The sequence below is a fragment of the Dipodomys merriami genome, unplaced genomic scaffold (genome assembly GCF_024711535.1).
Source record: "Dipodomys merriami isolate MVZ:Mamm:240054 unplaced genomic scaffold, mDipMer1.0.p SCAF_4, whole genome shotgun sequence".
Taxonomy (NCBI): Eukaryota; Metazoa; Chordata; class Mammalia; order Rodentia; family Heteromyidae; genus Dipodomys; species Dipodomys merriami.
Window position 1 is genome coordinate 78559436 of NW_027205603.1, and position 17938 is coordinate 78577373.

A 17938-nucleotide genomic window follows, 5' to 3' on the forward strand; every position below is an offset into this window, starting at 1 on the left:
GTTGAGGTATAATTAATCTTCCTATATCTTCTACCCATTTGGCCAAGTCTCTGCTCTCTCTAAACAAGCACCATGATAATTTCCCTTCTGTATTAGAACAAAAGATGGACAGATAGCAAGATGGATAGCATAACCTACATATTCTCTTCTCTAGCTTCAAGTCCTGCATCCATCCTTCCTGAAGCTTATCACTATGCATTTTGAATCTCACAACAGCTTTTGAATTGATCCATTCTTTCCTCCTTCCTACTCACCTCCCACTGCCTAAGTACATTCTCTTTCTCTTCTTCCACATCAACCACCCTTCCAACCATTGTCCATACGGGTAGCCCAACAATCTTTCCAAAGCATAGAAGCAATTACAATGCCCTGCTTATAACCCTCATTGGTTCCTCATTCTCCTAGAGAATGATTATAGCACCACAGCACCCTGTGGTAGCCCCTGCTACCACTCCAGTCTTCTCTCTCTCATGCCCTGCCCCCTAAATCCCTTCTTTAAGTTTCTTGTTCAGCCCTTCAGGTTGAAGGCACTGTCACCTCCATTTGAAAACCCTCTTCCATCCACCACCATCCTCTTGCTCATCCCTACTTCACATCTCAACACTTTCCTATAGGAAGTTGATCCTGCTCCCTTAGAGTCTGGATTAATGTAGTTCTGCAGCAACCTAAGCTTTCCATATCAAAGCAAGTACAATGTTGAATTAAGTCACCTGGTTTTTCACCTGGCACCTCTTTGCATTAAAAACTCCATGAGCTCAGATCTACCTTTTTCAGTACTATTGTCATGAACAGCTAGAAAGTGGTGGACACATGGCAGATACTCAAAACCATAATAGTTAAGCAAATGTGTAATACTCAGACCTAAATACAATTATTTTGAAGATGGTCTGGACAATACAGGATAAAATGACTCTTACCTGCTACATGCTATACTCTGGATTTCTTTTTCTTTTTGTACTGGGTTTGAATTTCATGCTTCATGCAGTCACTCTACGATTTGACCCAAGCCTCTAGCCACCTTTGCTTTGGTTACTGTTAAGACAGACTGTCTTGTGTTCTGCTCAGGCCATTCTGGACCACCATTCTCCTATTCATGCCTCCCACCTTAACTGGGATAACAAGTGCACACCATCACACGTAGCTTTTTCTGTTGAGATGGAGTCTGGTGAGCTACTCTGCCTGGCAAAGTAGTGGTAAATACAGTCTGTCTTTAGTCCAAGCTATGTATATACCTCCTGGTCCAAAAGGATGCCAAGAGTTTGGGTCCCTCCTAAAATCAAGGTTTTGAATTCATGTTCAGTAAGCATAACCATGTTCCAAGTGCCTCCCAAAACCTTATGTTAAACTTCCAACATCCACTCTAATTTTTTATAGAAAATAATCACTCCTAGAGAAAGCCATACAAGTAGTAATTGCTGGAGTAGAAACATGAACCCAAGCTCTGGGATTTCAAGTTCATGATCATTAACATACATTACACTGGGATCCTCTCAAGACAGAAAAGGTATATTCTCTTACTCACCCTTTCTTCCCTTCTTCCTAATATCTATTGGAATAATTAGCCATGTGATTGGGGATTTTTAAATGGTTTATTAATAACTCAAGAGGATAAAGGGTAGACTTGGATAAGCACTCCTTTAAAAGTTTATATTATGTGCTACGTGTTACGGATTGCAATCTTCTTCCCTGAGAAGAGTCTGTATTCAAGAAGACTATGGTCTCAAACAGTTTAAGAACGACTTGAGGTTTAAATCATTCCCTGGAGAATGTAATCATCAGCCCATTTCGGAACATGCATCATTCCCGTCCAGCAATCAGAACCATATTTCCTCATTTCAAGCCTCTCTGAGAAGCCCTTAGAGAGTTCTGTCACTGGTCTGTTTGGGGTCATGTTAAGCAAAGACTATTGGAAGCTACCTCTCCGGCTGTCGTTGCCTGCATCTCACCCACCCTTCAGCCTGCAGAGGATTCCTTTGCCTCTGCAAGGTCAGCAGAAGCAAAATTGAAAAGAAAAAAAATCCTTTCATAAAGCTCGTGTTGGTATAGGGCAAGGTTAGGGCAGATGCTGGAGCAATAAGAGACAAGCCCCAACCCCCCACTGGGCATTGAGAGTTGGATCGGAGGAGAAACTAACAGAATCAGAGATTAAAAACATTATTTTAAATACTCAGAGTAAAATACTCAGAGTCTAAGGGTTTCCTCTTTTAAATAAGGAGAAGATTGTGCCTTTTCCTGATCATCATGATATTTATTTATTTATTTTTGTTGGTCGTAGGGCCTGAACTCTGGGCCTGGGCACTGTCCCTCAGCTCTTCAGCTCAAGGCTAGCACTCTACCACTTGAGCCACAGCATCACTTCCAGCTTTTTCTGCTTGTGTGGTGCTAAGGAATCAAACCCAGGGCCTCATGCATGCAAGGCAAGCACTCGACCACTAAGCCATCTTCCCAACCCTGATATTTATTCTTTATCATATTGTGTCTCAGAAATTCTAGGGCTGGAAGGTGGCTCAGTGGACCGAGTGCTTGCCTAGCATGCACGAAGCCCTGGGTTCATTCCTCAGTACCACATAAATGGAAAAAGCGAGAAGTGGTGCTGTGGCTCAAGTAGTAGAGTGCTAGCCTTGAGCAAAAGAACCTCAGGGACAATGGCCAGGTCCTAAGTTCAAGCCCCAGGACTGGCAAGAAAAAAAAATTCTACATATGCTGTTGTACCTCTAGCATTTGATTCTATACCAGAACATAAGAGTCATTCATTAAAACTGCCTAAAATTCACAAGAATTCACAAAACATCCCATTGTTATAGACTCTAATAACATTCTCTATATGGATTATATTCTACATTCTATGTAATATTAATATTAATATAAAAGATTCTAAGATAAAAAGTGTTGATCTTGCTCTGAAGGAGTCTACAGTCCAGATCAACAGACAGTTGCCATGAAAAATTGTAAGTACCTAGACAGTAGGAGTAAAGAAAGTTCCAGGAGAGTGGGCTGCTTAGCCCATTCTGGAGGATGGGGAGCAGATGGTCGGACACTTTCCAAGAGAAAGTGGCTTTCAGCTGAGTCTTTGAAAAGAAAAAACAGAAATTATACCCTGACCTAGGAAAAATACTAGGAGCAAACCATACTTAGTAAATAGTTCAATATGCCTCAATTTGTATACACTGCAGAAAATGTGCAAAAAGTAGTGCATAAAATGTGCACAGGGTGTGATTGTAAGATATAAGACTGAAGAGCAAGGTGAAAAGCAAGCTGTGGAAAATCTATATGCGTCACCATCACACACACTGTGTCTGTGTCTGTGTCTGTGTCTGTGTGTCTGTGTGCACTAGTACTAGCGCTTGAACTCAGGGCCTTATGCTCCTGCTCAGCTTTTTTGCTCAGAGATGCTATTCTATTACTTAAGTCATACCATCACTTACACTAACATAGAAGGCCACATGCTAATGGCTCACTCCTGTAATCCTAGCTACTCAGGAGGCTGAGATCTGAAAATAATGGTTTGAAGCTAGCCCAGACAGGAAAGTCCCTTGAGATGCTTATCTCCAATTAAACACCAAAAAGTGAGAGACAGACAGAGAGAAAGAGAGAAAGAGATCTGAAGACATCTCCAAAAGAATCTGCATGATCACACTGCAAGTTAGAAAGATTAATAGAACAATCTGGAGACAAAGGCTGGGCAGGACTGGCCCCAGATGAGACGGAGTGGAAGTTATGACCAGAACAGCCTCCACTAAAACAATGGCAGCAAAGATCCAGAGATCCAGACACATGGGTATACATGCATGCGTGTGTGTGTGTGTGTGTGTGTGTGCGCACACACACACACACACTCCAGGTAATATAGACAGGGCTGGGTGACTCACTCCGCAGTGAGTGAAAGTCAAGAAGTCATGTAGGGGGTCAGAGGGTGCTGTATGGCACATGCAAATGAAGATGTTCTATATAAAAGGCTGTTGTTTGGGGATGCAGATCAGCCCAAGGCATAGAATTAGGAGACATCATCTCATACATATTTAGTGGTCAAAGCCATGGGAGTGGAAGAGATTATCTGGGGAGACTTCAAGGTGACCAGGGAAGAGAGTCGAGGAGATAGCACCAGGGCGCATTAAGGTGTATGAAATGAATTCCTGTCTTGGGGGCAGTAAGCAGAGAAGCGGGGAGGTGCGGTATCACAGAATTTAAAAATGGAGTCCAAAAATACCCAGGAGACTACCACCTGTTCTGTGTGGTTTTAGTAGGTGGTCCCACAGGAGATGTCACTCACTCTTCTAAGAAGGCTGAGGGGAAAGAGAAGGGAAAATCCAGGTGGTCATTATAGGGAGAGGCAGGGGGGAAAAATAGAAGTTGAATAAATACCTAGTGAAAAAAGTGTAGTAAACTTCCGGAGCTACATAAACGAGTATCAGAAAGCCTTCCCTACCAGGTCCTACTAGGCATTGGAAAAGGTTTTTGTTTTCATAGACTTTATCAGTGAGAAATGGCTCTGTGTTTTGTTTTCATTGACTTTATCAGTGAGAAATGGCTCTGTGTTTAACCTGTTAAAATGAAACGAGTGGGCCGCAGTCCCCCCGAAACGCTTTGACCCACGGGAAGCAGTCCCCACCGATACCTTCCCCCCCACACCTGCTCGGTCGCCGTTGGAGACTTCCAAGCCCAAAGAAAATGCATCCATAAGCAACTGGGAAGCCAGGCTCGCCCTGTTCGGGTCTCGGGCCTCCCTCCCACCCCCAACAGCACACCAAATTAACCAGATCCATTGGAAAGGCTTCCTCCCATCGAAAAGCTGGGGAGTCGGGCTGCTCCAGACTCTTGGCAGACCCGGTGGGCCGTCGAGAGAGGGGCGCCCTGGCGGAGAAAGAGCTTTGAATTTCCTTGGGACAAATAGAGGAGCCCAGAGAACAGGACAGAAACCGATGGCTTCGGACTTCTCCGTGCGGCCATAAACAAGGAGCCTCGCTCTCTCCCCCCAGAGGGCAGAGCTCACCGTCCCCGGGGGCCGAGGGCGCGGGGAGGGACGGCCCACTTGTCACCGCCGGGGATCGGTGGCCAGCCAAGACCTGGCACAACCCCCACCCCACCCCACCCCTCCCTCTCTGCCCCCCCCCCACTCCCTCTTCTAGAAACGAGATACTTATTTGCAAACCCAAAACATTCTCCGGCAAAGCCCAAGTCGACCTTGGTTCAGCTCCACGTTTGCGCGCCTGGAAATCGCTCCAGCTGACTGCACCCGAACGGCCGGTCCAAGTGGGACCGTTTTCTCTCCAACAAATCTGGAGGCAACACCCCCCCACGACCCCCTCCTTTGGCAGAAATTTCCTTGCTCCCCCCCCCAAAAAAAAAAACCCCAGCAGCATGGACCCGGAGCCGGAGCATGGAGGATAGACAGAGACGGGCGCCTACCGTACCCGAGCGGCGGCGGCGGGCCGGGTCATGGTGTGGGGCTCCTGGGTGCCTGCTGCGACGGGGCCTCGGCTGCGGGCCGGCGGGGACCTGGGAGCTGTGCCCGCGGACGGCGGCTCCCGACTGCTCTTGTTTGCGCTGGGCAGTTTGCTTTTGGGATTTCTCCAATGCAGATGTAGTCAGGGGGCCGCTAGCCCAGGGGACAGTGATTCCATTGGAAGCTGGCCTTTGACAAGACACACACATGACCTTTGGCTAAAATGGCCCTGGGGAAGGAAAAGTGTCCTAAGTCTGAAGACAGAACCCGCGGCACAGCCGAGCACAGATCCACTCTCCACCCCCACCCCCCCAACAGCGCCTGGTTAATTTTTCATCTTTCAAGGAGAGGCTGTGTGAGGGTTGGTTTGCCATTTCCCCTTCGTTCTGTGGGAGACGGAACCCATGTTTCCCTGAAAGGATTTTGAGGCACACACGTTTCCTGTCGTGTTGCCAGTGCCGTTCCTGCAGCAGCATTTCCAGGTTAGATTGGGACAGAGTGCGCGCGCGCGCGCGCACACACACACACACACACACACACACACACACACACACAAATCTAGAACATGCTACAGTTTGCAGAAAGGCTTTTCACAGTCATGCTGTGCAAATAATCCTGGGGAACTTTTCTAGTACTGCTTCTTCTTCTTTTTTTTTTTTTTAAACACAGAAAGAAGTGGAAGTTGACCTGGTACTAGAGACTCACACCTCTAATCCTAGCTACTCAGGAGGCTGAGGGCTTTGGATCTTTGTTCAAAGTCAGCCAGGGCAGAAAAGTGTGGAGACTCTGATCTCCAATTAAGCAGCTAAAAACCAGATGGGGAGCTGTGACTCTACTGGTAGCTTGCCAGCCTTGAACTGAAAAATATCATGTGAGGCCCTGAGTTCAAGCTCCATTACTGGCACTAAAATAAAATGAAATGAAATAACATCTTTTTCCAGTCATCCAACCAGAAAATGAACTCTGGCTCCTTTTAATCTGCAAAAATACAAGCAAAAATTGGACATCAATGACTCATGCCGGGTATTAAGGAAGCTGAGATCTGAAGATAGAAGTTCAAAGCCAGCCCAGTAGAAAAAGTCCATGAGTCTCTTATGTCCAATTAACTAGCAAACATGTATAACTGGAGGTGTGGCTCAAGTGGCAGGGTGCCATGCTTGAGCAAAAAAGCAAAGCAAGAGTGTGAGGTCCTGAGTTCAAGCCTCGGTAACAGTACCAAAACAAAGACAACAAACCCAAACATATTTAATCTTGATAAGCCTATTTATATCAGCAAAATGAGAGTTGTGGCATAAGCTATGAGCATTCAATAAGATTAGCCTTTCCTCAAGGATGGAATCATAACAAAGAGGTGACTACTATTTTAAAGCACTGTGATGTGTACAATGCCTACCTACTATGGAGTAAGGAGGAACTCCCTTTTCTGCTGCTCTTCCCATCATGCCTCAGGCTTTGAATTCTCTGGAGGGTTGACCTTTGTCCCTTCCTCTTCATACTTTTGAGCTCCTTCTAGACTTTACTTTCACCAGTCTTGACTTTAACACGAATTTCCATCTTTCTCCCCTTTCCAGCTCAGTGTGTTCATTCCCTTGCCCCATCTCAGCATATCTATGTGCAAAAGCCCACCTGACACCATTCCACAGCCATGTCTAGTGACTCCACCACAGTGGTGTGGTCTGTGGCCTTGGCTGGGTGTAACACCACTATTCTCCTTGCAAGTCCCACCCGGCTTCTTTTCAGCAAATAGCCCAAGAAAGAACAGTGATCAGTGCCGTCTCCTCCCCTCCAACCTCAAAGGTGCCTTTCCTGTGGGCCATGGATTCCCTCTCTTCCCAGAGTTCTCTGGAACATTCACGACCTGCTTCCTTTCCTTTCCATTTTTTTCTCTCTATGTATAAGTTCATCTATTCCATAGACTTTTTTGGGGGGTGGAAGGGTCGGGCATGGGGCTTGAACTCAGGACCTAGGTGCAGTCCTTGAATTCTCTTGCTCAAGGCTAGTGTACTACCACTTTAAGCCACAGTGCCACTTCCAGTTTTCTGGGTTAATTGGGGACAAGAGTCTCACCAGGACTTTTCAGCCAGGCCTGGCTTTGAAGTGTGATCCTTAGATCTCAGCCTCCTGAGTAGCTAGGATTACAGGCATGAGCCACCAGCACCCAGCTTTCCATACACACATACACACACACACACACACACACACACACACACACACACACTTGCAGAAACATTCTTCCCATGGATCTCCCAAGGCCAGTTTTCTATGTTTACTTTTGGTAATTGTTGTAATCCAAAGCCAGTTCTTACTCAAACTTTAGGTCATGTCTTATGGTCATCTTCTTCAAGAGGTATCTGAAAAAGTTAATATGAGGAGCTTCATGATTGGCTGTTAACTTTCACTGTTTCCCTCATAACATTTTATCCTCTACTGTAAGGAGAGGCTCATGGTCTGCTTTCTGATTATTTTCTGTTGTTTCCAGTCATCTAAAGTTTCCTGAGAGCTAAGTTGCCTGAGTTTGCCTCTTCTTCACTATGACATCTCCAGCCCAGGGGTATCCTTTGTGGATTGTTCACTGCCAAATTCCTCATGCTCAAAGAGTCTTGAGAATAGTTATTCCTGGGGTAAGATTCAAGTGAGAGAATGAAGGAGATAACCTCCTACCTGACCCAGTGATGATGTCCTGACAATGCAGGAATGAAGGGGGAATAAACGAATCATTCACTTGCCCCCGTTTATCTTTCAACTTTCTTTTCCTTGTTCCTTACGCATAATGCATTATCCAGGTACACAAAACCCTGGATAAGCCCTGTCTTCTAATGTCTCCAGCTTTGTACTTGCTCCTGTCTCCACCAAAAAGCATCCATACCCAGTTTGGCTCCTCAAGAAGCTTTCCTGTTGGACTTCCTGGTAAAATCTGAGCTTGTGCTCAATGCAACCTTCTGTGCCAGACTCAGACACTTTCTCTTTATTCATACCACACATTTTGAGAAGGGCTCTGGGTTGTCTTAACTACCATTTCATGTTCATTGTTCTTGTCTTAAAAATCTTCCCACCACATCCATGCATAGTAGATTGCCTAGAAATGGTTCACCAGTCTTTGTGGAGTTGATTAATAAATGAATGGAACAATAAATTGAATGTTTAAAGGAATGCTCCACTTTCACTTTTGAGGGTTTTTTGTTTACATTAATACCTTCATGAAGGTAGTCACATAAAACCTAGTTTATTCATTTAAATTTGTTCAACTCAATGATTTTTAGAATATCTGAAGAAATATGTAGCCACCACCACAATCAACTATAGGACATTTCATTACTCAAAGAGACTCTATACCCATTAACACCATCTCTGTGTCCCCACCAGCCTCTCAGTCCTAGGTAATGACTAACAGAGAATTGTGTCACTACAGATGTTCTTACTCTGTATACCTGGTCTTTAATGATGGGTATCTACTGTCACTTGTGACAACTCATCAGCATCGTTTCTTATGAAGTACATGTGACAGGATGTGGACCCTGGTTAGAGAGCTTGGAGGACAAATGCAGTATTTCGTAGGCATTTTACCCAATGGCCTGGTAAATGGTACACGCTCCTGAACTCCAAGGTGTGAGAAAGAATAAGGAAGAGGGAAGAGAGAGGAGCAGAGCACCACCAGTGTCCACAGAAGAACAGGAAAAAGAACATGGACTCTTTTCATAGCTCTGCCTCACCAGACCTGTCCCAAGCTAGACCATTTGGGCAGAGCCTCCTGTGCTATCAGACTCCACCCTAAGTAAGGACAAATTTCCACTTTTCACCTGTAATCTTCAGGTCTCACTTCCTCAGTTCCAAGAAGGAGATAAATATAATCCCTACCTTATAGACGCCATCTTGTGAAAATGTGTGAAGATAAGGTGAAGAGAGATGCACGCACGTGCATGCACAACACCTCAGACACCGGAAATGCTTGAGACATATTTGTTTCTTGCCATTTGCCCACAGCTTTTTTATATAGTGTGAATCCAAGTAAAATGTAATATCAAACAGGGTTCCAGTGCTTAAAAAAATAATTCCAACCATTACTTTAGGAAAACTTCACTGCCAGCCACCGAGAACACTCTCACTTTTTATTCACTGCGCTTCAGTTGCTTCTCAATCTTTTCATAAATCTTCAGCCGATTTAGTTGAAGCAAAAGCAAAACTGTGAATAGGACGTGAGGGGAAAGTGGTTTAGCTCCACTGCTAACAGGCAAAGTGGACAGAAAAAGCCTGCTTCCTTCCAGAAAATGTTTACCAATCTCATCAGCAGGCAGACGATGCTTACCTCGTGAACCTTAGTTCTTGTCTGTTCTCTCCCACTGTTTCCTTACTTACACGCTGCTGCTATTCTAATTGGCCAACTTGAATGTTATCCTCAGCTAAGCCCCCTTGGGGTGCCTGTTAATTCATCTGAAATCAGCACTTGGGTGGCTAACCCTCAGTAAGCAATCTAGTGTTTGCATACCAACATCTGTCTACATCTGACACAGTGCCAAGTGGCTGAGGATCTACTGACTGCCAGTATTTAGTCAGTTATCCTATCAGCTCTTGAGGAGCGATTCTTACATCTGAACAGTAGGTGTCTGTTTGGAGTTAGGGACCCTCTTCTGGCTGCCTTCGCCTTCCTTTGAGTGATCTTTCCTCCACCTCTGGCAAACCTCTGGTCAGATTCAGCTCCATGGTCTCTGTTACCTCCCCTCCTCTGTGATTCCCCAGCTGGTGGTATTAAGTATGGAAGCAAGCTACCACCTGGATCAAATATACAACCATCTCTACTACTGCGCTGTGAACAACCATAAAATAAATGACTACTTTTCCATTTATCTCTGCATCTCCTATCCCGGCCCAACATCTAGGACTAACTGGCTCATTCTTCTCTGTGATAGATATTTCTTGAGAGCCTAGTCTGTGCTGACATTTTAAAATACAAACACTTCACACAAGATGAAATGTTAGCCCAAAAAAGAATTTTGAGAGGAGAAAACAAGACCCACACAAGAAAGCATCTAATCAAGTCACCTGGGCTGGGAAAATTCTGAGGACAGATCTTGTTCTTTTGTGGCAGGGAGTTTTCCTTTGGCTAAAACAACAGACTGATGTAAATGTGGCTAGAACACTGGAGAGAATCGGCATGGGTATTTTATTCACTGGTGGTTTCTCCAGTTCAAAGACCAACCCTCAAAGCTTCCTTGAGTTAGTGGCTGGAGCTATTCACAGCACATGTACTCTTCCCAATTCCGTGTGGCTAATTCCACTCTTGCTCTTTCTCCCTGTGCTTCCCGCACCCAGCGCGGCTGGCTCACGTTGTCTCGCCCACACGGTGCTGACCAAGGGCCTGTAAAAATTTAACCCAGTAGGATTACACAACCGTGAATTGCTGAGGTGATGAATGAGATTCTTCAATCGCCTCCTGAAAATATTTCCATTGGGGGCAAAAATATGGAACAAGTTATCACAAACATAAATGTTCTCTTTGGGTAAGGTAAGGTTATTACACAACTGAAAGGAAGCAGAGAATACAAAGCCAAGCCAGCTCAGGGTTTGGATCTTGTACGTTTATGGAATTTCTATTGATAAGAGTCAGTTTCCCTTTTGGAAATGATGGCTAGGGTACCCTTTTTTTAATTTTTTTGGTCGGTTGTGGGGCTTGAACTCTGGGCCTGGGCGCTGTCCCTCAGCTCTTCAGTTCAAGGCAAGTGCTCTACCACTTGAGCCACAGTGCCACTTCCGATTTTCTGGTGGTTTATTGGAGATAAGAGTCTCACAGACTTTCCTGCCTGTGCTGGCCTTGAACCGCGATCTCAGCCTCCTGAATAGCTAGGATTACAGGCATGAGCCACCGACTCCCAGCTCTTCTCTATCTTGATTGCAGTGCTGGCATCACAGGTGTGTATGTTTGTCCAAACACAATAAATTGTACACATCAAATGTGGGTTTTGGGGGGTTTGTTTTTTTTTTTTGGTCGTGGGGCTTGAACTCTGGGCCTAGGTGCTATTCCTGAACTTCTTTTGCTCAAGGCTAATGAGCTACCACTTGAACCAATGTGCCACTTCTTTTTCTGAGTAGTTTACTTCCAATAAGAGTGTCATGAACTTTTCTTCCCTGGGCTGGCTTTGAACAATGATTCTCAGATCTCAGCCTCCTAAGTAGGATTACAGGCTTGAGCTACCAGCACCTTGCATGTTTGATTTTTTTTTCATGGACCTCAATACATTTTTTTGTGAAAAATAGAGAACCTATTTCCTCACTGAGTCAAAATTATGGTCGATCAAAAGCACTGTGAATGTCTGTCAGCAAAAGCAGGCTTTTTGTGAGAAGGCCTGCAACTGTACTTTTTGTCTTGCTCCTTAAAGGCTGCTGCTGTCTCCCTTAATCATTCCTAATGACACTCATTTCAGTAAAGTTAGGCCACCATCATCTGGACCACTGAGTTGGTGTCCTAACTGTGGTCCTTAACTCCAATGTGAAGTCTTCAAGGTCATAGAGATGCCTCTTAAAATTCCAATCTAACCAACCTCATTCTTTCCCTTGGTGCCCTGTAGTGTTTCCCATTCTCTTGAAGATTAGGCGTCAACTCCTCACCATAGCTGCCAGTAACCTGCTCATTGTGGCTGCACCTGTCCAGGTGCATACATAAGGGAAGGCTCCCTGCCAAGCCAAAAGCCAGCCAATAGTCTGCTTTTGCCTCAGACTTAATTAGGGCTACAGGTGCCCTGTCACCTCCTGCAAACGTTTCATTTAAATTGTTCTACCCCTATTTCTGGCTATCTTGTAGCACTACAATCCCACCATACTAGCATTACTGTCTTCCAGCTGTCTGTCTTTTCATGTTCTCTGCTTAAACTTCTTTTCTGTCCTCTACTTACCTGACTACATCACATTGTTATTTCTGCTTCCACTTAAAAATCTCCTTCTCTCCGATACACTTAGGAGAGGAACCTAAGGGTGTCACTCCCTTAACCATCTAAAGTACTATTTATCAAAACAAATTTCAGAAAATGGAAACTTTTTGTTGTTGGTAGTGGTGATGGTGGTGATGTTGCTGTTGTCATTTTTTTTAAGGGGGCAAAAGGAGGCTCAAGAATGGAGGAAGGAAGGATGAACAAATGCAGTCATGGTATTCAATATATACTACTTCAAAAAATGAGGAAGTGGCACTGTGGCTTAAGTGGTAGAGTACTAGTCTTGAGCTGAAGAGCTTAGGGATATAGCACACAGGCCCAGAGTTCAAGCCCCACGACCACCACCACCACCAACAAAAAATAAACTGCAATTTACAGGCAGGGACAGGATTGAAATAATGGGGAAAAGCAAAGGAAGGAGTGACATTGTCCAAGAAGCATTGTAATCATAATCACCACCTGACTTATAGAATTGTAACTCCTTTGTAAAACTCCCTAATGATAACAATACATAAACACACATGGGAGCATTAAACTCCAGTTAGATATATGCATAGCATAGTTTTTATCTTAGAGCACTTTTTTTTTTTTTTGTATTTATGAGGCTTGAACACTCAGGCCTGGGCACTATCCCTGAGCTCTTTTGCACGCTACCACTTTGAGCCACAGCTCCATTTCCAGTTTTTGAGTTGTTAATTGGAGATAATGTCTCACTAGCACTTTCCTGCCTGGGCTGGCCTTCAAACCATGATCTTCAGATGTCAACCTCCTGAGTTGCTAGGATTACAAGTGTGAGCCACCAGCATCTGACTAGCTTAGAATCTTATAATTGCATATGATCTGTCTCCTCTTGAGAATAGGATTGTATTGTAGTTTTGTGAACTCTCTATCTAGATATTCAATAGATACATGTTGATCAAAGAAGCAAATGAATAGATTGATGAGCAGATAAATATGTTGTACAAGGCTGGGATGTAGCGCAGTAGCAAAGTACTTGCCTAGAAAGTACAACTAGCGCCCTGGATTCAATGCCCAGTACCAAAAGAGAAAAGACAAAAAAATACAGTTAAAAAAATGAATATGTTGTATAAAATTGAACTCATGGTTCTTATTACCTGCTGCCCTGTGTTTGTCTTAAGTGGGTTTCTATTTGTCTTCACAGAATGTATTTAAAGAGGCAGCATTCTAGGAATCGGTAGTTAATTGTAGTTCATCCAAAAGCACAGCTTTCAGATTCAGTATACTGTATACTAAGTATGGCAAACTTTTGTTCCCCTTAGTTTTGATGTCTGCAAATGAAAGGAAGCTGGATTTGTCTGAGGTGCCTTCATGCATACATATGCATATCCTCAGCCAAAATGGCACCCAAGGCCACACAGTAGAAGGCCTTGAGCATCTTACTGATATGTTGGATCTTTGTACTGTAGGTAATCAGTTGCATTTCAAAGAATCTCTCTGGTAGGGTAAGGCCACTGGAATGATCCAAGCAAGACATTCTGAAGGCTTGGAACTATAGTGGTGAAAATAGCAGAATCAAGAAACATTTGAGAGGTAAAAAAGTAAATAGACTTGATTAAGTATGGACAGAGGTTGCTGGAGGGAGAACTGGGGATTATCTCAGCGCTTCAGCAGCTAGACTCTCATGTTGCTGTCTAGTATCTGAGCTCAGGATTGCAGAGAAATGAGGGGTTTTTTTTAGATGCATTTAGAAATATAAGTGGTAAGCATATCTGTACACTCAACTCCAGCATGCTTTGAATGTACTAGCTATTCAAAATGTTTCCTAAACACAATTAAAGGTACAGTGCATCCTAGTGATGCACTGAATTTTCAATATCTCTTATTTCCACCATTAGTGGTATGTCTTTTCTGCAATCCCATGAAAAGACCCAACCATACTGCTCTAATACAACAAAATATAATATTTACCCATAGGTCAAAGTAAGAAATTTCAACTCCCTGGAAAGTATGACTAAGAAATTTTACTGCAATAATAATTTTCACCAAGTGGTTGAAGGAATCAAGAAACAGAATTGTTATTACAGCAACCACAAATTGGTCCAGGGCTACATTTGGCTTCCAATTTCACTACAAATTTCAGAGAAGCCATAAAAGATTCAAGTGAAATCTGGTTGGTTGATTAGAAACATGTGAACGAACCCCAAACCGGCACGTGTTTCGCATTTCCTACTTCCACACTTGCCAAGTATTAATCATCATCTGGCCTGTGATATTCCAGAAAACAGAATCACCCCAGCTGGCCCTTGGAAGGACAGGGCTTAGGTCAGAAAAGCACCCAACAAAGCCAGGACAGACATAGAGAATTAAGAAATAGAGGTGTACACTAACTCCCTCCTTCATCCCTCTTTCCTCATGCTTGATGTCTTCTGTGGCCCACCCTTAGCCCAATCCATATCCACCTTTAATCAGAAGACAAGAGGGAGTTCGGGGGTATAGCCTCTCATAGAAGAGTACTGTTGCTTCGTTCTGACCCTTCCTCTCCAGAACACAAATTCCACTATGCAATAGGCGCCAACTTTGGAGTCACCAAGATGTAAATTTGAAACCAAACCCCAGCACTGGCGTTGAGGAATACACTTAACTCCTTGGCACCTCTAGCTTCTTCATTTACAAAACAAGGATGGTAAGGACTACTTCTAAGGGCTGTTATACATGAAATCATCTCTGTGGATTGCATTCATTTCTATGATGTCAACAAAAGACCTTCCTCACCTCCTTCTTTCTGATTGCTGACCTTCTGGGTGGAGCCCAAACAGGACATCCTATGGGAATCCCAGTGGAAGAAGCTCAAAGTACACAGCACCTGGAGACGTTCTGGGGGTAGACTTTGTTGGATTGAGAATGAGTGAAAAAACGGCAACTCTGAGCTAAAGCACAATGAAAATGGAGGATGGAATAGTCGTTAACGTTTTCTGGGAGAGAGCAGAAGACATTTCATATTTAAGAAGAAGATGAATAAAGACACCAGGCCATGATATACCCAAGAAGACTCAAAATGACACATTAGGAAGTGGGATGGGAAAGTTTAGTCTAGTCTGTCTAGAGATTTTCTACTTAGTGCTCTTGATAATGAAGACGCATTAAAGAGATTAGAAATTTTCTATTTTGTATTTTACTTATTTTTTAGTATTTTCTATCTCCATGTGAAATTCATACACATAAGGAAAAAATACTTGATCCATAAAAAGGGTAGAACAAAAAAAAAATCCAATCCATCTCTTTATCCCAGACTGTATATCTATTACTCAGAACTAACAAATGTTTATTCTCTCTACTTCTATAACTTTTATACGCATAAATATATTTATTGTCTTTCTGTTAACAAAGATTTATTGCCATCACTGCACTTCTTTCTTATTTTACTGTGTATAATTAAATCTTTCCTTTTCTGTACAAATCATTTTACCTCACTATTTTATTTTTTAATATTTTTTATTGTGAATTACATAAATTTCACAAATTTTGCAGTATTGTGAGATAGTGATACTTAGTCTAAGTCACAAACACATTCTAACCTTCATGAGGCGAATTGTCATTATCATGGTCTATAAAGTTTGTGAATTCTATGAGCTTTGACAACTATTTCTTCCATATCAGGTGGTATGTACATTTCTTTCCTTTTGCTTAGTATCAGCTGTTCCCTCTTTCCCTCTCATTCCCTCCCTCCCGTTGCTGCCCTTGAGTTGCTTAGTTCGTTTTCATCAATGTCCAGTGCAGCTGATGGGCCCTTTTGTTGTATATTTTCCCGTGTTTCCCTCTGATTCTGTGCCCTCCTCCTAGCTTCCCTCAGATCTGTGCCTATATATACCATATGTTTACCTCATTATTTTAAATGGCATTTCATACACTAGGTTGTTGTACCACTTTGTATTTAGCTAGTCCCACCAGTTTGTAGGTTTTTAGAGTGCCCAGTATTATTTATTATTGTGGCTTTGAAGGTATCTGATATAACTGTAGAAAAACACTAAACATAAAATTATTAGATCAAAGGGTATTTGCTTTTTAAATCTGAGAGGTTTTTGCAACTAGCCTATTAAAGCAAGTTCCTATTTTTACTCCAACTCTTTATATCATTTGTTTATCAAGATTTTAAATCTTAGCCAATCTGATAAGTGATCATTATTTATTTCCTCTTTGACTTAAGCACTTCTTTAACTGAGTGAAGATGAACAAATGCTCAGATGTTTACCAACCAGTTATAATTCTTTCTCTGAGAAAGCTTTATTTTCCTTGCCAACTTTTCTATTAATCTGTATCCTGTCCCTCACTGATTTATAAGAGGTCTTTATATATTAAGAAAATGGGAAAATTGTGTTTAGAGATTATGGGTTCTATCCAGTGCTTAGGAAAGTTCCAATCCAGTATCATTTTAAGATCCAATCCAGTTTTCTTTCGCAATTTTATGACATCAACTATTTTCTGTTTATGTTTTTAACACACCAAGAATTTATTTTGCCTTAGGATATGCAATAGCTAATACATGTTTTATTTTATGATTCATTATGCTTTTTTAAAAGATTTTATTCCCCTTTAAATTTACTGACATGATAGATAGGTTTGGTTTTAATTCTCTTATATTTCCTCTTTCTTCTGTTTTCTCATTTTTAATTCATGGTCTTTCTCTATTTTTATATATGAGGCTTCATTTTAATTGTCACATTTTCTTTTGTTTAATATCTCTTCTGAGCCAGGTGCTGGTGGCTCATGCCTATAATCCTAGCTACTCAGGAGGCTGAGATCTGAGGATCTCAATTCAAAGCCAGCCCATGCAGGAAAGTCCTTGAGACTCTTAATCTCCAATTAACCACCAGAAAACCAGAAGTGGCGCTGTGGCTCAAGTGGTAGAGAGCTTGCCTTGAGCTAAGGGCTCAAGGACAGCACCCAGGCCCAAAGTTCAAGCCCCACAACCGACCCCCCCCAAAAAAAATATTTCTTGTGTTTTCTTATTTTCAATACATGGCCTATCTGACTATCTGTATGTCTTTCTTATACATAACATATGAATGTGCATACCTGCTCCACGCATGTCTTTTTTCTTCGTACAGAAAACTGTGATGCGAGTGAAGAGATCTACCTAGGACACAGTAAAGTCTCCTAAGTCACAACTGCTTTGTGTACACACCTGCTGTGTTAACCAGTGGACTCTGATATGATTCTGCCTGCCCTTGACCCTCCTAGAGGATATGTGATCACCCAGAGAGTTCCTGTGAAGAGGACACATTTATAGATTCTGTTTTGTTTCCACTCCCATGATGCTCCATGGTGCAGAACAAGGATATGTGTAATCCTCTGTCCATCTCTGTTGGGCAAAACTGACTCCTTGATGCTCTGCCTTTTTGGAGATCTCTGTGAAAATGTGGATTTACTGAGTTACTAATTGAGTGTCTTCACTCAATTAGATCCAAATTTTCTTGTGCTTCACAAATATTCTCAGAAGGTGGGTATGCTTGGTGTTTTCTAAATGCTTCAAAAATAAAATTTCCTTTGTTCACTTGATTTTGGAAGATAAGAGTTGAAATAGAAACGGCTTTCCTTTCTTGCTTCCTACCAGAAT

The 17938-nt window shown here is 42.8% G+C and overlaps 1 protein-coding gene across 1 annotated transcript in view; it reads right to left on the minus strand.

Annotated features, from left to right (window-relative positions):
- The window catches only part of Enpp2 (ectonucleotide pyrophosphatase/phosphodiesterase 2), a 106235-nt gene extending 100354 nt beyond the window's left edge, over positions 1–5881 (minus strand). Inside the window, exon 1 of the mRNA XM_069991313.1 lies at positions 5412–5881. Within this exon, the coding sequence (XP_069847414.1) occupies positions 5412–5438 (27 nt within the window). The 5' untranslated portion in view covers positions 5439–5881. The remainder of the gene's footprint in view (positions 1–5411) is intronic.
- Between the last annotated feature and the right edge of the window lie 12057 nt (positions 5882–17938).